General features: G+C 37.3%; 1 protein-coding gene across 21 annotated transcripts in view; it reads right to left on the reverse strand.

The window, feature by feature from the left end:
• The window catches only part of TCF4 (transcription factor 4), a 276,489-nt gene that overhangs the window by 20,991 nt on the left and 238,067 nt on the right, over window positions 1-17,431 (reverse strand). For 16 of the 21 annotated variants that reach the window (XM_072416499.1, XM_072416502.1, XM_072416487.1 and 13 more), the window contains 6 exons: window positions 16,162-16,292; window positions 14,107-14,239; window positions 8,585-8,652; window positions 6,569-6,647; window positions 4,254-4,330; window positions 2,472-2,675 (listed from right to left, as the gene is read on the reverse strand). In XM_072416499.1, the coding sequence (XP_072272600.1) occupies window positions 2,472-2,675; window positions 4,254-4,330; window positions 6,569-6,647; window positions 8,585-8,652; window positions 14,107-14,239; window positions 16,162-16,292 (692 nt within the window). The remainder of the gene's footprint in view (window positions 1-2,471; window positions 2,676-4,253; window positions 4,331-6,568; window positions 6,648-8,584; window positions 8,653-14,106; window positions 14,240-16,161; window positions 16,293-17,431) is intronic. The other 5 variants (XM_072416495.1, XM_072416488.1, XM_072416497.1 and 2 more) reach the window with 1 other exon arrangement.

Raw genomic sequence — 17,431 nt, forward strand, 5'->3', positions numbered from 1 at the left:
ATTTAATGAGTGTTTACTGAAAAAAAAAAACATATGGCACTGGTAAATGACTTCATTTGCTACGACCCTACGTCCTACAAGACAATCTATTCCATGACTTCATTTGACTTGGATGAAACGAACATATTATATGTGGAAACGTTCCCGGCAAGGGGCCACAAAAAGCAAACAAATTTAAAAAGCAAAAGACCAGCAGAGGTTATATAATGTTGGGAGGTGTTGATGGCGTGGAACAGACCTCCATAGCTGGGAACATGTAGAATAACATTTTCCAGAAACAGGTCATTTGCAATTTATATACATGCAGGATACTTTTTACAAACCCATGCTTGAATTAATGACAGATAGTTATAAAATCTGAAGTCCATGTAGGTATAAAAGACAAAATTTGATCCAGTTTTCTATTTATTCAAACACCATTACATGTATTTTTGAAGGGAAACTGTAAGTAACTGAATTTGACTTGGCATGAGCATCTAGCAATACCCTATACAGCAAAGCTCACACCAAGTCATTATGGACACAGATTTCGGTAATTGAGAAGACCAGTTTTGCTTGGTTGCAAACAAGTTGAATGGCCTACCTATACAGTTAGTCTGTTGGACGCCAGCTGAGTACTCATCTCCTCTCACCTGGGGCAGTCACAGTCACACTTCCCCAATGATATCTCTATGACGTAGACAGGAGAATTTGGCTACATAAAAGTGTCTAGTTTGTTATAACATTTTGGGAAGGGGGCAGACACGCAATCTACGACCAGTAATTTCTGCAGTAGGAGCTTCCAGTAGGTATAAAAAGTGTGTGATTCAGCCGATGTCCACTCAGAACTCAAATATTCAGTTTCTGGACCACAACAGTGTGTATTACATTGAATTATCCCTATAAAAATACTCTGGTTGAATCTACTTTGGAATTTGCTTTCACGGTATACCTCCTACTGCTGCTTTATTCACTGCAGATGGGTTTAGACAGAAAACTTATAGACTGTTTCAAGCGCTGATGATGGCAATATGGAAAAAATTACCATATCCTCTGTGCTCCCTGTTTTTCCCCTGTGTTCTTTTTCTCTTCCTTCTACAATGTATGGTGTGGAACTTATCAACGTGTTCAAGGCCAACCCTACAATTGAGTTTACTCTTCCTTTGTTTTTGACACTTCAAAATTAATTTTATACTTTTGTAAGCCAGGTTTTAATTGCTTATCTATATTAGAGTTCTCTAGAGTTACACAGAAAGCAGAGAGGATACACTTTCATTAGTGAAGTTGGGTGATCCAGCAAACCTGGAATGGATTTCTTCAAACTTATTTGCTATTTGCTAGCAAATGTTTTGAATCCTGGACTAGATCACCCAGCTTCACTGATGAAAGTGTATCTTTTCCAGTCTTGGAGAGCTTTTATAAATCATGCTCCTTGTTCTCTCATACATGGGAGAAGTACTGATTGCACAGGGAAATGAAGTGTGTCATTACTTTTATTTTCCAAGTTTTTGCTTTCCTAACATGAAAAATCATAGAATGTAAGGTGTACTTGGTAATTTCTTAAAAAAATAAATATTAGGTTTGAAAGGAACAAGCAGCAACAGGAAACAGATCCCATTCATCTTTAATGTTTTAAGTGCTGTGAAAAGCGGTTTTCATGCATGTATTGGGGAAGAAGGAGAGGGGGGAGCTGAAATGAGGCAGTATACACAATAATATGATTTATCAAGGTATTAATTGTATGCTTTAAGCAGAACGTAAGGGTTAAAATAATATTGTTTCTCATTTGTCCAGTAGAAAAAAAGGGTCCAGTCCACAAAAAAGTGATATTTTATTGCAGGTGGAGAGGTTGGATCTCATGAGTAGGTTGCGAAGGGATACATGACACAAGTAGTTACTTAGCCGAAGGCTCTTAGTTGCTGTGTCCTATACTGATTATAAAGTATGGCCATGAGTGGAAATGGTCCAAACTTATCAAGCTACGGAATGTTCTACCATGATCTGTTAAGAAATACTATTGCATCCAAGAATAAAGGGGTTCGAGGAAGAAAATAATTCTTCTTCGAACCCCTCTGGTATACTGTATATTAAACTGCAGCTGCACTATAGCTTCACTGTGCGGTGATCCCCAATAGAAAGCACTATACATTGTCAGAATAAAATTAGAACTCATCAATACAGAACTATAGCTACCAGAATATCTGACAAGCTGTATAGCAGAAAAAGGAGGTATTTAAATGATGTGTTTATCTTTCGTGTCAAAAGTTTCAGAATTCATACTCCTTGACTTCAGGTGTTGCTGTACCTACATTTTATTGAGAAAGTAAAGAGCTCACAGCAAATATATGATAGGTAGAAAATGTCACACAGCCTGTGTGAGATTTAAGAGTCCACCATGCTTTATTGCTTATAAAGTGCATTTGTGTTCAACAATTTGTAAGTAGGAAACAATGTTTTAGTTTAGAAACACGATCTTGGCATCGCTAGCTTACCATTAGAGAATGTCTGTTTGCTGACAGCAGGCCAGTTCCATATCCTGAGCCCAGGCCGCCCATGGCTCCATTGTGAGATGGTCCGATTAATCCGTGCATGTCACTGTGGCTTCCTGGCATTGCCGTCGAAGGCCCCACTGCATGGTTCCTTAGTACGTGAATTGCATCATCTAATCTTTCCAATCTGTCCTCAATTCGGCTTTGCTGTAACAAAAGAAAAAAATCGATCATTGCTTGCTGTAGATTTACTTCCTATGTGACACCTAATATTAATCTAAAATCTAAATATTGTGGACCATTCACCAAAGAGAAACTGCAATCATCTTGGCTGTCCCACAGTAAACAGATTCTGTACTGGAAAAAGACAGCTGGAATCTGAAAGTGTAATTTGCCTGCTGTGGGGGAGATACAAACAGCAATTTCTTCACACACAAAGAAAGCTCAGAATATCTACAGTTACCCAGATTTGGCCACAAAGGGATTAAAGGGTTAAAGCAGTAAAATAAATATGTTTTATGAGGACCCAAAGACAAACCATTAAGAGGCCCCTTGACTCTCTAATCTTCTTCTAAAAGCAATCTGTCTAGTGATACAAAATACTATTTTCTTTCATGGCACATAGTAAAAGAAAGTTTCCAAACTGTTTATAGATTTATGCTATTCAAACCTTTTTATTAAACAACGTCAATTCCTATGTATATCATTATAGGGCTTACGTTCCTTTATTTAGCACCAGGTTAGATATGTGATCTGACCACTAACAATGATGGCTACGGCCATGGCAAAGGTTGTAGTAGAGTGCAGACCCGGGACCAATAGGCTTAGTCACGGACATTTTCCCCAGCATTTAACCTGAGGCTTTTAAAGCCCATGTTTGAAATTCCCATGCATTCCAATGGGCTAATCTACAACAGGATGTTTCCTTGAAGCACGTTTATAAGCGTTTTTTTAAACATTTAAAAAATTAAAATGTTGGGTTAAAGTTAAAAACGCGGGTAAACACTTTCCTTGACTTCAATGGGACTTTTTCCCGCGTTTTTAAGCGCCTAAAACGTAAATGCGTTAAAAATGTGGGAAAACGTGGAAAAAAGTGGGAAAACACGATTTAGGCATTTTCCAGCGTTTTAAAGGCAAGCTTTAAAATGCTAATAAAAGTGCTTAAAAACGCAAAAAAAGCATATATCCGCAATAGGAACATTTACATGTGTTTTTAAAAACGTCCGTGTAGACCCAAGCCTTAGAGAAACCAGCATCCACTAAAATCCAATATATCAGATTTTTAAATAACCTTTAAACCCTAATTATACAAAACTGCCATACCAGCTATTTTTTTATATTAAAAAATGCATTCTAATTTAATCTGCAACCAGACAGGATTTTCTAAAATTTGCTTTTTGGACTTCCCATTTGCCCACCCATGTGACTGGTTGGCAGCTTTCTTTTTTTGGGGGGGCAGCCCCAAGATTCTGTCTTTTTAAAGATGTGCCTGCAAGGCCTAGTTCACTATCAAGAGAGCAGAAGCAGGTGAATATTTTTGAATAATGTTTTTTATTAACACAAATTTTGTAACAAGTTACTAATTGTTAATATTTGCGGTTTGCGAATAGAAAAACAGTTCCTGCTCAGCTGCAAGATTTTTAATGAGTTAGATACATCTCGAAAGAACCTGAACAAACACGAACCGATTCCTCACTGCCTCCCTTCTGGTGATAAATCTGCACATCTGTGGACAGTTTTAGCTGTGTCCTAATATGTCACAACAATAAATTAAAAAACACCTACTAGTGAGTGCAAAGGGCCTTCATAGCTAGGAGATGAGGAAGCCTGTCCTCCATTCCTTGACCAAACAGCTGTGCCTGCTAATTAAAAGAAGGAAAAAAGTTAATTATCTACACAGTTGCATAAGCATCCTCTTAGTTAAAACTTTTGCAGTTGTTTAGTATATATATGCAAATTTTTCAAGCCGTCCAGACATATGGAGACTTTCCAAAAACATACTTAAGGGAAAAAAAAGTATTTTTGTAGCAAAACAGATACAGTCCATAATGTTCCTCCAGGCTGCTTTCTATCAAAGGATTTCATTGACTCGGCAGGTAATGCCTGGGAGACAACGCAATGCAAGAAAACAACTCAATATCCAAAAAAGAAGCTTGGTACAAGGGATTTCAGCTTTCCAAGTCGCTGTTTCACGACATACATTGCAGCCAGAAGAAAAAAAAAAGTGCATTCTGGCTTACTACAATATATCTTTGACGAGACGGTATTTGGCAAGTAGATACAGAAATGTCACTTTATGTGGTGTGCAAGGATTTTTTTGTTTATGCTGTTTAATTTCTCCATAAAGAGAAGCTGTCATTGCTGGTTATGCCATCATTTTTTATTATGATACATTTTCAGTTATCTCACTTTTAAAAGGGTTATGTGTGTCTGTTTTTTTTTTTCTTTTTAATTTGATTTATTATAGGTTCAATTTATTTTTTATTTATTATTTTGTCATTTGCCAATGGCATTTGAAAATGGTACTCAAATGGCATAAAATAAAGACCCTTAGATTTGTTGCGCTTTTTTGCCCAACTGTCTGGATAAATTGGAAGCTGTGGTTTAGGGGACTCAGGCATTAATGGACAGGTCCATTTACTCATATTAAGATGTGTGGTGTTAAAGTCCTGCTTGCAACATATTTGTATTTTCCAGTGAAGTACATCTTCCATAGGGTTGAATGCTAACATGCTACATGTGAACGTAGCCTAAAAGACATGTGTGTTTTGACAATATAGGGAACACGTTTGGATCTGCTTAGTTAATGCGAAGTATAGGGCCACATGTAAAAAGTATACAAGTATACCTGCAAATGTCTAAAATGTAAACACGTCACCACTGCGCTCTCTCGGTTCATAGAAACCCTAAAAGGTGGTTTTATTTTCCAGCCTTGTTCTGGGAATTCTGCAGGAAGTCACAAACAGGAACCATTGTTTGAGAGATTCCTGTTTGTAACATCTTGCTTTCCCAATAGGCCTCTCTCTATGTTAATTAGGTAAGAGACATAATGGAGGACTTCCTTCTGTACAAAACGTCTGGAAGGGGTTTAAAGGGATACAATTCTCTATTTATTTAAGTGTCCTCTGTGCTGTGAGAGTTAGGCTGGAAAACAATAATCAGTATTGCATTTTTGCTAAATTGTTAAATGTGCATACATTATGTCTTATGTTAGGTGAACCCATTCATGTGAGTGGGATGCCAATGCAAATGCACCCTGTTCCTCAGCAGAGCACAAATCAGACCTGCAGCAAGTTTATTACAGTGGTATATTGCAGTATATGGCACTGTGTGTTGTGGTGCAATGCCATGCAGATACCTTGGGGTGCTCACTTCTACGTTATATATTTTTACCACAGTCTTCCTCTGGCTCTCCATCCAACCACCTTCTTCAGTAGATTGCAAAGGTACTTAACATTGCTATAGAGGTGTGCCATGTTGGACGCAAGATAGGTGGCTAATAACCGCAGCCAAGAAAAAAACAAATGGAAATGTGTGTGTGTGAGATCTCCCATATTCCCGTACAATATTGGTGAGGTAGCAGGTTATGGGAGCCTGATCCACCATCTGTGCCATTTACACTCAAGTCCTCACTATTCGTATAACAATTAAAAAGGCAGACTTAACGCTCATGTGAAGTGTTTTAATAATACATATGCTCACAGTTACTGACTGTGCCCAGTATTTAGCACAGCATATGTGACCATAAGGATGTACAATGACTTCATGTCAAAATCAGTCGCACATCTAGATAGTATATCTATACATCATAAGTAGCAAAGCATGGTACAGCTATTCTTATGTTACTGGAGGAAAAAAGGAGAATTTTTTTATTTAATATAAGCAATAAAGTGGTTTGTGGATAGCATGAAGAAGCGTACATTAGGTTTTTGTTTTTTTTTTGTATGTGTCCTTCTCTTACTTCCTGCCCTGTTGACCACGCAGGAAATAAAGGCCATCTACCAAATGGGTTTATCTCTTCCCAACTCTTCTAAAAAAAAAAAAAAGGAGGTCTTTTCAAACTTTTGCTGCTGTTATACATATAATAGCTATGTAAATACCTGAGAGGGAAGGCGGAGAGCCGACTGGAGTTGAAGGATTGGATGAGAAGCTGTTGTTGGTGTGATCGGGAGAATAGATCTTGAAATGGAAACAAAGAGGCATGAGTCAAACCTCAGTTGTTATTACAGAAAGGGGTTAAATTGCATTTTACACATGCTTTGAAACACATTTTAATGCACCAAAAAAACAAATGATTTGTGCATTGGTACTAGCCATTCAGGAAACTTTGAAAAAAAGTTTTTTTTATAAACTTAAATCAATAGCATACAATATTATTCTGATAACAAAAGGCAATCAATTCCATTTTCTTCACATATACATTTAGGCCAAGCTGTTAATGATTGAGATTGGGGCAAATTATAACACTGGCAGGATTGCTTACAACAATCACCTGGCATGGTGTAAATCCTTTACATCAGGGGTGTCAAACTCTGGCACGCAACAACCTTTTTTTTGGCCCCCAAAGGAATCCTAAATATTAAAGGCAGCTGGCCCACCGCTGCATTGAAATAGCGCCACTACTACAATTCCTGGCATCACTCGCATCTATAGACCAGCGGCCTCTCTGCCTATGCATGGCCCTCCATTGGACTGTTTTCTTGACGCAGGGAATTGTAGTAGCGTTGCTATTTCAGTTTCAAGTTTGGCCCGCGATTTTGTCCAAGTTTTTAATTTTGGCCCACTGTGTATTTGAGTTTGACACTGCTTTACATGTTTTCAACCTGCAACCCTGGTACATCCAAGTAACAATTCCAACTTTGTGTTGAGCAATGGGGAAAAACTAGCCTTGAGCAAGCTTACCAGTAGCTAGAAAGAGCAGTCCCTTAAATTGACAAAAGTATGGTGACCATTGCTGAATATGCTAGTTGCCTGGATTTAATGCTTGAACAAAAATACTGAAAGTGATAATTCCATCTCTCTATATCTTTTCCAGGTCTGAAACACTGAAAACTGACACTGAAACAAACCGACAACCTCAAAACATAAGTCAGCAATGGCATCATCCATTCTTTTCCCATGTCACTTTAAGACTTTGTTAGGAGATTTTTTGATACCCCCTAATGTAACTCCTAACTCAAGATTAGGTGATACATTTTACAAAGCCATCTTACATCAGTAGAACCTTCAATTGCTGCAGGTTGGTGTCACAAGGATATAGTAGGACCACAGTCCAGCAGATTTGTCGTTTTCTGTGGACCATGCCAGAGAGGCCTTCAGCAAAAAAACCTGACTTATGCTGATTGATTGCTCCAGGCAAATTCAAGCATGTTTATTTTTAGAATGAAAATTCAAGGACTATTATAGAACATATTTAGTGATATCAAACAGCAATTAAAGTTAGACTCCAGACAAATAGCTGAATTCTCGGGTAAATTTAAAATACTGGTGAAAGTTTACCTGGAAAAATGGTTTGTCTACCCATTCCTGAGATTTACAAACTGGTGACTGGTGATTTTTTCCAATTACAGGTTAAGCAATTTAAGCCTTGTGACTAGATGGTAAAGGAGCAGCAGCTATCTGAACAGCTCAGCCGACTGACCTATCCTCCTATCAATATGTTCCTTGCCATTGTACATAGCCCACGGGCATTGGTTCCTATTGCTTCCCTTCTTCCTTTCACTTTGAATTAGCTGTACAAAAAACTATGAGAAGCTGATTCTAAGTCAAATTTAATTACCACCAATCACATTTAAAAATACATTTCATGGCTTGATATTAAAACACATCTATATATTTTTTTTTAATCTGCATGGAGTGGTTCAACTTAAATACTTTCTGGACAAATTGAGATTTTGCTTCATAAGTGAGCGCTGAATCAGCCAGGTCCTGAACCTACATTGTCTGGGTTTAGGATATACGGATAATGAAAATAATAATGATTTATGATGCAAACTTCCACAAGCGTATTCAAGAAAATTAGGGAAAGAAAACTGCTTGCCATGTATCAGCTTCAACCTACTGATTAGCAACAAATCAAAAGACTAATCAATAATACAAAACCTATCGACACTTACAGAAGCCAAAGCTTTACCCAGCGCATCCCCAGTCTGCGAGCTTCCCGTTGGTCCGCTTCCTCTGTTCGCTGAAAGAAAAAACAAACACAAAAGCAAGTGTTAGAACAAGCAGGGAGGCATGTTACAGGTTTCTATTCCTGGTCCACTTACCCGTAATGTAATTGCATTTTAATGCTAATTATATTGCATTAATCTTTAATTAGCATTAATTTGTTTGCTAAGGTAGATGTCAAATATATTCATGTTACATTTTTATGAGCAAAAATATGAACGCGGCTGGTTATCCACTTATTTACGGTGCAATTATACTATCTGATGCCCGGGCACCTCCAGATCCCTGTACAGGAGGAGAAGTCCTAGGTTGGGGGATGCTAATCATAACATGTGAACTTAGAAATAAGTGCAGTGGTAATTTAGACCCGCTCTGGAGAGTATAGAATACATTTTTCTGCTGATTTATATCTGAAATGTAAACGGCTGTACTGTGTGTTCAGAAAAAAAAAAAGAACACTTGATACAAGGAAATGAAGGTCTTCTGATATTGTTCATGTTATAACAAGCAGAAAATGTTGACCATAATGATCGGCCAATCTAAATAATCATGCTAACAAATATGAACTGAAGTGCAATCAGTAACTTTACCAGAGCAGTTGTACCAATATTTTATTTCCAGCTGTTCCTGGTAATTAAATAAATATTGTTTTGCTGCTTGTGATAGGGTGACAATGCTGCCTGGTCTGCAATGAAATTGTCATTTAGGTGAACTTTACCAATCACTAGTTTTATGGTGACAAAATAGGCGCTAACTCCAGCTAAAGTTACAGCATAAGATTTTGGAAAAAAAAAGGTTTGAACCAAATTAATGAAAAATTGACCATTGTAACAGTCAGCAGGTTCACCAACGTTACAGGGGGTCTAAATGTCAGCAGACCATATAACACACACACATTCCTGGATAGAGGTCTTTTTAGTAAAACACATAAGAAGCTTTTGGGTTTTAACTTGGTTTTATACACTAAACTGGGATTTCTGGCTTCAAAACTTTCTAAATCACAGACCCAGCATATGCATGGCAAGAAAAATATCAGAATTCTGCATCTTTAAATGTGTTGTTGGTCAGTGGCTTAAACATTGGTTTAAAGTAATAGCATGACAGGCAGGCAGCTAACATTCTCAAAAAGAAAGGTCAGCAATGACGTCTAACAGAATGCTTTAATACCAGGTGCACTTTAAAGGTGCTTCACACTTTTGATTGGCCAGGTGTCCTAATTTTTTAGATTTAATATAATTAATTTTAAAACTAAGAAATAAAATTTAAAAAAAATGTGAGTGCTTGGGGGATAGAAACACCCTATGAGCAATTAATAGAAAACAGAATTAAGTAATTAATTACATTAATGCTGCATGAAGCTGTCACCCAGTTAGATTGTGGGAAAGGACAGAGATAAAGGGCATAAGCTGGAGAACTGGGACAGTGCAAGCAGGAGGGATAATGCTGACAAATGATTATAACTGCTAATGAAAAGCAGGAGAATGGGTTGGCAGCTATATGAAAACAAGGGTGTCCAACCTGCAAGATGGCCCATGGACAGTTTCCAGGTAGCAAAACTTAGTTGTCTTCTTGTGTTTAAATACAGTTACAAAATTTAGACTCTCTGGTGTTTTATTTTTTTTTACATCTGTTTATCTGGTCAGATCATGTGAGAGAGGCTTTTAATAGGGCACTGACATGACTACATAATCACTTTTCTGAAAAGTATTCTCTTTCAGGTTTTTATTACTGAATGCATACCTGTTAGGAAGATTCCTCTTATGTTCTGTGTGGTCGCCACAACAGGAAGTAAGGGGAAATATTCCCAACAAAAAACATAAAGCAGTACAAACCTAACAACCCTTCTCTATACAAGACCAAGACAAAAACGTTTGGCTGGAGTTTATGAACTGCGTTAGCTTTCCCCTAAAGGCATTACTTTTATTAAAATAGATTACTTGTACATAAAATCCTGAATGCTGACCCCCTCTTGAGAAATATAACGAAAAAATAAATATAACACAGATTTTACATTATCATGAAAATTATTATTAGTGCCTGACTTTGGCTAGGGTATGGACTGGCCCTAAAAGCTTTTACCTCTAAATGGAATTGAGCACCTAAACCAACTAGACCGGGGGCCAGAGGAAGAGGTTCAATTGGCTCCTAATGAATGGGCCCCTATTTAATGAACACTGCTGCATAATATGATGGCAATATATAAATACAAAATAATATTAATAATTGTGGCTAGCCTGCCACGTACATCACCTCAATTGTCTTCAGCTTCTCCAACATATTAAACATTTTATTCATGCAGAAATCCTCATCAGAATTTCTAGCCGACTATGATATATCAAGATACCAATTGGCAGATGGGAAATTTCAGAGACTGACATGATTTTGCCACCATAACCAAGTTAGGCATGGTTGAGACAATGCTGGTGGGAAGATCAGACTAACGTTTTAGGGTTGGGAGAATATTCAAGCTCTTTCCTGCTTATATCAAGTGGACAGGTAACCACAGCATTTTATGGTAATGCAAAACCTCAGTGGCCAGTTGTGGATCGTCTTGCCCTTTAAAATTAAAAAAAAAAAAAAGTGGAACCTTCAAATCCATTGTAACTTTTTACGATTCCAACAGAAATTCCCTGTGTTTACATTTCTAATGAACCAGCGCCCAAGCCAAAGTCACAGAAGAGATTTTTGTGGATTTTTAGGATTAATATAAACCATGCTGTGGAATAACACAGAACAGACAAAACTATTTTGAAGCCTGGCTGGCATTTTGCTTAAAGTTCGGCAACTGTGAAAGACGGGAAATAAAACTGCAGTGGACTAAGGCTGCTTTCATGCCAGTGGCAGAGGGCCAGAAAAACATGGAGTGGAGGCTGACCAGGGTAAGAATAATACATGATCTGGATAGTTTATTGCCCTCAAGAAGCCCATAAATGTAGACAGTCAAACAAATATTTTTAGAGTCTGCGGCCATGACTTCTGCTGCAGCAATTGTGATTAATACAGAAAGGCGAAGTGTTGTAAGGTCAGGATATCATAGGTTGATAGCAAGTTGAAAGCATTTTCAGCATTTTCCTTAAAAAGGAATGCTTCAAAGTCTAAGATGCATATTAACTGGCCCTCAGATGTTTCTGATCTATCAGTATGGCGGCTTTTAACATGTGGTCAAAGCGTGGCCAACTATAATCAGTGTGCAAAGATTTATTTTTTCCCCATGCTGATTCCAGAGTCTATGTATACCCTTGTACCAATGTACTCGTTGTGAATGCACTTAAGCATAATAACAGGGGCACAGTTACATGCAAGAATTAGGAATAGTTCTTATAGAATACCAAGCTATTACTGCTTTCTAAACTGTTCAAATGAGGAGTCCTGACTAGAAGTAAAGCATGCTGCTATTACCCTAATTTGTCAAAAATGACTCCTCCATGTACTTTTTTTAAACTAAGTTTTACTTTGCTATCTGGGCTTGACTTTCCCTGACTACTAGGTTGGCTTCTGCAACTGTCGCCTTACATAAAACCTGAAATGTCCTTGGAACAAAGTAAGATCTATTCACAGAGTTACGGAGAGAAAGAAACCTGGATGCTTAAAATAAAATGTTTTGGACTTGAAGGAAGTAAAAAAAAAAGGACAGTTTGCCTTCACCTGCAACTTTGCTGCCCTAGGGTGGAGTTCACATGGCATTAGCACAAAAATTCCAGCATAACTGAGGTCATCAACAAATGCTCTTTAATGATGTTAGAAAAGTTTTACATGATGCAGTGAGTTTATATTGATTGTAAATGATACCACCCCTGCACACTGCAGAGAACACTGAGCCATTCAGCACCGAGGAAAGGCTCGCTCACTAACATTCCATCCACAGGCACAGGCAAATATGTTCTAGAGCCAATATGGTCACAAGCCAATAAAAGGAGAACCAGTCACAAAGCAAAACAATATCCTTGCACTAGAGAGCTCAGCATGAGGCAGCTATCCTATAGCAAATGTGTTGCACACCATTTCTAAGGTACTAAATCTGGGCCTTTTCAGCTTCACTGAGCACAGGTGTTTTGCTTTGTAACATATTTTCTTTAAGAAAACACTCTATTTATTGTGCTCATCCTCTGAATCATTGACCTCAAAAAATTTTGCAAGACATATACTATGCTTTTTGAAACCTCATTAAAAAACGTTTTACCAAAAAATTCAGATTGCCCAGTAGATTTCTAGTTTTCGACTTAATACTCAATTATCTAAAAGTTTTTGTTTTACTGAATTGACTCTTTTGCCTAGTCTAGAAAAAATGTATCCTCTTGTATGGCTAGCATTAAGTTTTAAATCCACTGTGGTGCTTAATTGATCTGGGTTAGTGATTCAGACAGTACTGAAGCCAACAGATATACAATCAGTCAACTAGTAAATGGAGCATATATATTCCCACCTATAAATACATATTTACTGTAGGAGGAAACCTGCATGACAGAGGAAAAAGGCAAAAAAGACAAACTAGCTATTATCCCTGGTGAAAACTGAACCCTGAAGAGTAAAAGGCTGCACTGCAAATCCATGAGCAACAATGTTTCCAGTTACTCCCTTTTATTACTGGCACACATACAATGATACTTGTTTAGGGGTAGTAAATTAAGAAGATGTGTCAGAATAATTACAATTCAGCCCCAAACCCTAGGTATAGATGCACATCAAAGATCAGGTTTGTTGGCACCTAGGCCTTAAAGTTTTTTTTTTTTAAAAGAGTTTTTTTATCATTATCTCTTTATTGTCCTTTACTACCACTGATTTTTGCTATGAAATTAAAAATCTCTTTGGAAAATTCTGGTTTCTGCTCTTCCACTGCATTCCATGCATTCCTACTGTATTCCATGTTTGCGGAGCTGAGTAGCAGCCACAGTCTTCATCACCATTGTCCTCACACAGATTTATTTTGCAGATATGAGAAAGGGTAATGACTGTCCAGTTTGTGTTACTGTAGTGCTGTTTTCCCTACTGTTGTAAAAGAAGGTGGAGTTTGGTAATACAAGGGCTGATTTATTAAAGCTCTCCAAGACTGGTGAAGACAGACTATCAAGTGAGAACCTGGGTAATCCAGAAAACCTGGGCCCATTGTCTGGCTGAATATCTAGTTTTGTAGCTTTACTCAGGATTTTTAATGCATTTAATGTTAGAAACATTCATGATCATACTCAGAGAATGCCCAATCTCTGTGAAATAGAGATTACCCTCTTAGTGGGAGCAGGGAAGGAAGGAAAGAATTAAATATGCCCAGACTTGGTCAAATTGGGCAAGGTACATGAGAAATGTGCAACTGTCTCACTGTCAGTCAACCATGAGGAAATATCTGTCCATCAATGACAATCCTCATACTTTAATTTGTGCATTATTAAAAAAAAAAGTATTTTTTTTTCTGAACAATGGATGTGTCTCTGTAAAAAAAAATAAATAAATAAGGTGATACAAGGAAAAAACTTACACATAATACTATCTGTTCCATTGGCAGGCGGTGTACAGGAAGAGGCGTTATAATGATTTGTGCCGCTACGGTGAAATGTGGACATTGGAGGAAGACTAGAATTGATGTCCGTTGAAGAGTGTGATGGATAGCTCTGTAAAGATGATAAAGAGGGACAATATTCAGCCACGCATAATACAATTAACCATCCCACAATGACAGAGTGTATTTTAAACACCAGCATCCTTTATGTTTTGACTTTTCTGAATGAGTTTTTAAAAAATTTTCTTTGTAATTTCTCAAGTTCCCCTATTGTGTCGTTCTATTTCATTTCCAATTGTGGTTTGTCTGAAACCCTGTCAAACTGCTAAAACTATCTAATAAATTAAAGTATGCTTGTCTTTGAGAAATTACCATCTTGTGAAATCAGCAGAATTTTATTTTTTATTTTTTTCCTGTGTGAAACAACCATAAAACTCAAAATGCAAAAACACTATGGCCCTGATTTATTAAAGCTCTCCAAGGCTGGAGAGAATACACTTTGATCAGTGAAGCTGGGTGATCTAGCAAACCTGGGATGGATCTGGTCCAGGATTCAAAACATTTGCTAGCAAATAGCAAATGATTTAAAGAAATCTATTCCAGGTTTTTTGGATCACTCAGCTTCACTGAAGGAAGTGTATTCTCTCCAGCCTTGGAGAGCTTTAATAAATCAGGGCCATAGTGTCTTACAGTAAATAAGGCAATCGGTAATAAGGTAATAAACATTATTGTTTCTCCCGTAGGTATCTAAAAGAATTACCTACCTTTATATTTACCTTGTTACTATATCCTAACGGTGAATGGGTTTTATTTATTTTGATTTGTCATAAGGCTATTTCATTGACGGTTTGATTATTTTTTTGTGGAACTTGATTATCTAATTTGCAATTATGGACTGGGGAATTTATTTAGCAGCTGATTTTTTATGTATTTATGATCAAATCTAATATTTATTTTGGAAGTTGAATTGATTGTTCCTCATTGTGATTAACTATAGGTTACCTGGGTATTGGGGATCTTCTTTACATAATCTTTGAATTTACCAATTACATTCCAGACTACAAAACTTGGTCTAATTTTAAAGGGGTAACATTTTTTCCATTCCCTGCTTTATTATTCCTTTTAGATAGATTTTAGGCATTTTTATGAGAATAGTTCAGTAGACCCAATTTTGCTTTAGCTGGAGGTATTAATAGATGTATCAATTTTCCCCTAGGTATCTACAAGACTCTCTCCTCTACAATCTATTATGAATGCTGCAGCCAGACTTATCCATCCGTCGCACCACTCTTCTTCTGCTGCATCTCTTTGCAGCTCTCTTCATTGGCTTCCATTTCACCTTAGAATCAAATTCAAGCTCCTGTACTTCGCCTTTAATCCCTCCACAATTCTTGTCCCACTTACCTTTCTGACCTGGTAAAAAAAACGTCCCTAGCAGCTCTCTTCAGTCCTCCAATGACCTACAACTAACCTCATCACACATATGGCTACACGCCTACTTACTGCTCATTTAAAAAAGCACTCAAAACCCATTTTTTCAAACTTGCCCACCCCTCTTCTGTTTTTTGAAACTATCACTACTTCCTTCCACTACTTATCATCCTGCCTATTGTGTGTTACTTCCACCACCTCCTAGATTGTAAGCTCTTTGGGGCAGGGTCCTCTCCTCCTCCTGTATCACTGTCTGTATTTGTCTGTCATTTGCAAACCCTATGTAATGTACAGCTCTGTATGTTGGCGCTATATAAATCCTGTTTATTATTATTAATAATAATAATAATAATTATAATAATAATGAAAATAATAATAATAATTTATTCAATAGAATTATGTTTTGCTTGGACTGGTCAGACTTCTTGAAAGCCTGTTTGTCACAAAGCTACTATTTCTGAAAAATCTTTGATGGTTAACAATGCATTATTACAATAACTTTAGATTCTTACAAATGCCTATTTCAGACTGGAGCTTTTTAAAATAGAAGGTAATCAACATAAAATCAGTTCTGTCTTTGATGACGTAGTAAGCTGCACTTACCAAACGGTCATGTGGATGTATGTTGCAGTAGCTGCTTGACTGTGGAATATGAGAAGAGTTGCTCAGCATTCCCCCATAGCCAGCTTGGTTCATACCACTCGAACTCCAAGGATCACTGCTGTGGTGACCATCTGGAAGAAAACAGAAAATGAAAACCCGTAAAATGTTTTGTCACAATTACAAGATGTATTGAATATGTTAAAATTCATAGTAAACATGTAATATAGAAGTTATAGGGAAGATATGTATAAAAGATCAATGTTGGATTTACAGGAATGATTCTACAAAGCTGGTCAGTGTTATAGTAACAAAGAGGGTTGGGGTTCACAGGAAGGGTTATTGCTAGGTGACAGGGTGGGATATGTTCACAAAATATGAAAACATTCAGAAAAAAGTATATGATTGCAGGGCTTTACTGTATGAAAGTTGAGGCTTCTATAGTGCTGTAGACATTTCAGAATAAAACCTTTAAACCCAACCCCCTATGCTGAATTTTAAGTTCTTGTCAGAATCCCAGGTGCACATTTAATCAGATAAGCAGGTGTAGGATAATGCTTAGTATGGAATTGTATTTGGTCTCCTATTTGGGAAAAAAACCTAGAATTTCTTATCTTATTGTCAAAAGTCCATCAACAATAACATGTATCCATGTAGAGGTAAGGAGGATTTCAGCTGTGGATGTTTACGCCAATTTATTTTCTTTGTCAAATCAACTCAACCCCAGTTTGAACTTCCCCACTGCACAAAGACTTGTCCAGCTCCAGCCCCCAGCTTTAAGTCCTCTTGCTAAACAGCTTATCAACTGAATTTACAGTCTTCCTTTGTAAATATGGCTCTAGCTTCCCTGTTTAATTTTTCTTTACCAATTAAAAAAGTTGGCAAGCGCGGCCTGTTTTCAAATCCATAGTTGTAGTGCCAAATTTAGGGAAGACTGTTTCAGTCCTGGATTTGCAACAATTAAAGAGATTTCAAAGTTCCCTCTTCCAGAGAGGGCTATAAACCTTGTGCCAAGCTGTACTTGTGAAGCAAATTATGTAATTTACAAACTTTATTCACTCAATTACAACTTCACAAGGGGCAGTGGCTGAGTCGCTTTCTGTCTAAGGAGGACACTTTTTGTTTTAGATGTGTCTGGATGCTTGTTACCAGAACAACCAAGAAATCATCAGAGATAATTTTGGCCACGGACATTAAACAAAGGTTTGACTTATGTTCACGATCCAACCAAAAAGGGATAATGGGATAATTTCATAGATGCTAAAATAAATAT

This window comes from Pyxicephalus adspersus, chromosome 6 (assembly GCF_032062135.1).
Source record: "Pyxicephalus adspersus chromosome 6, UCB_Pads_2.0, whole genome shotgun sequence".
Classification (NCBI taxonomy): Eukaryota; Metazoa; Chordata; class Amphibia; order Anura; family Pyxicephalidae; genus Pyxicephalus; species Pyxicephalus adspersus.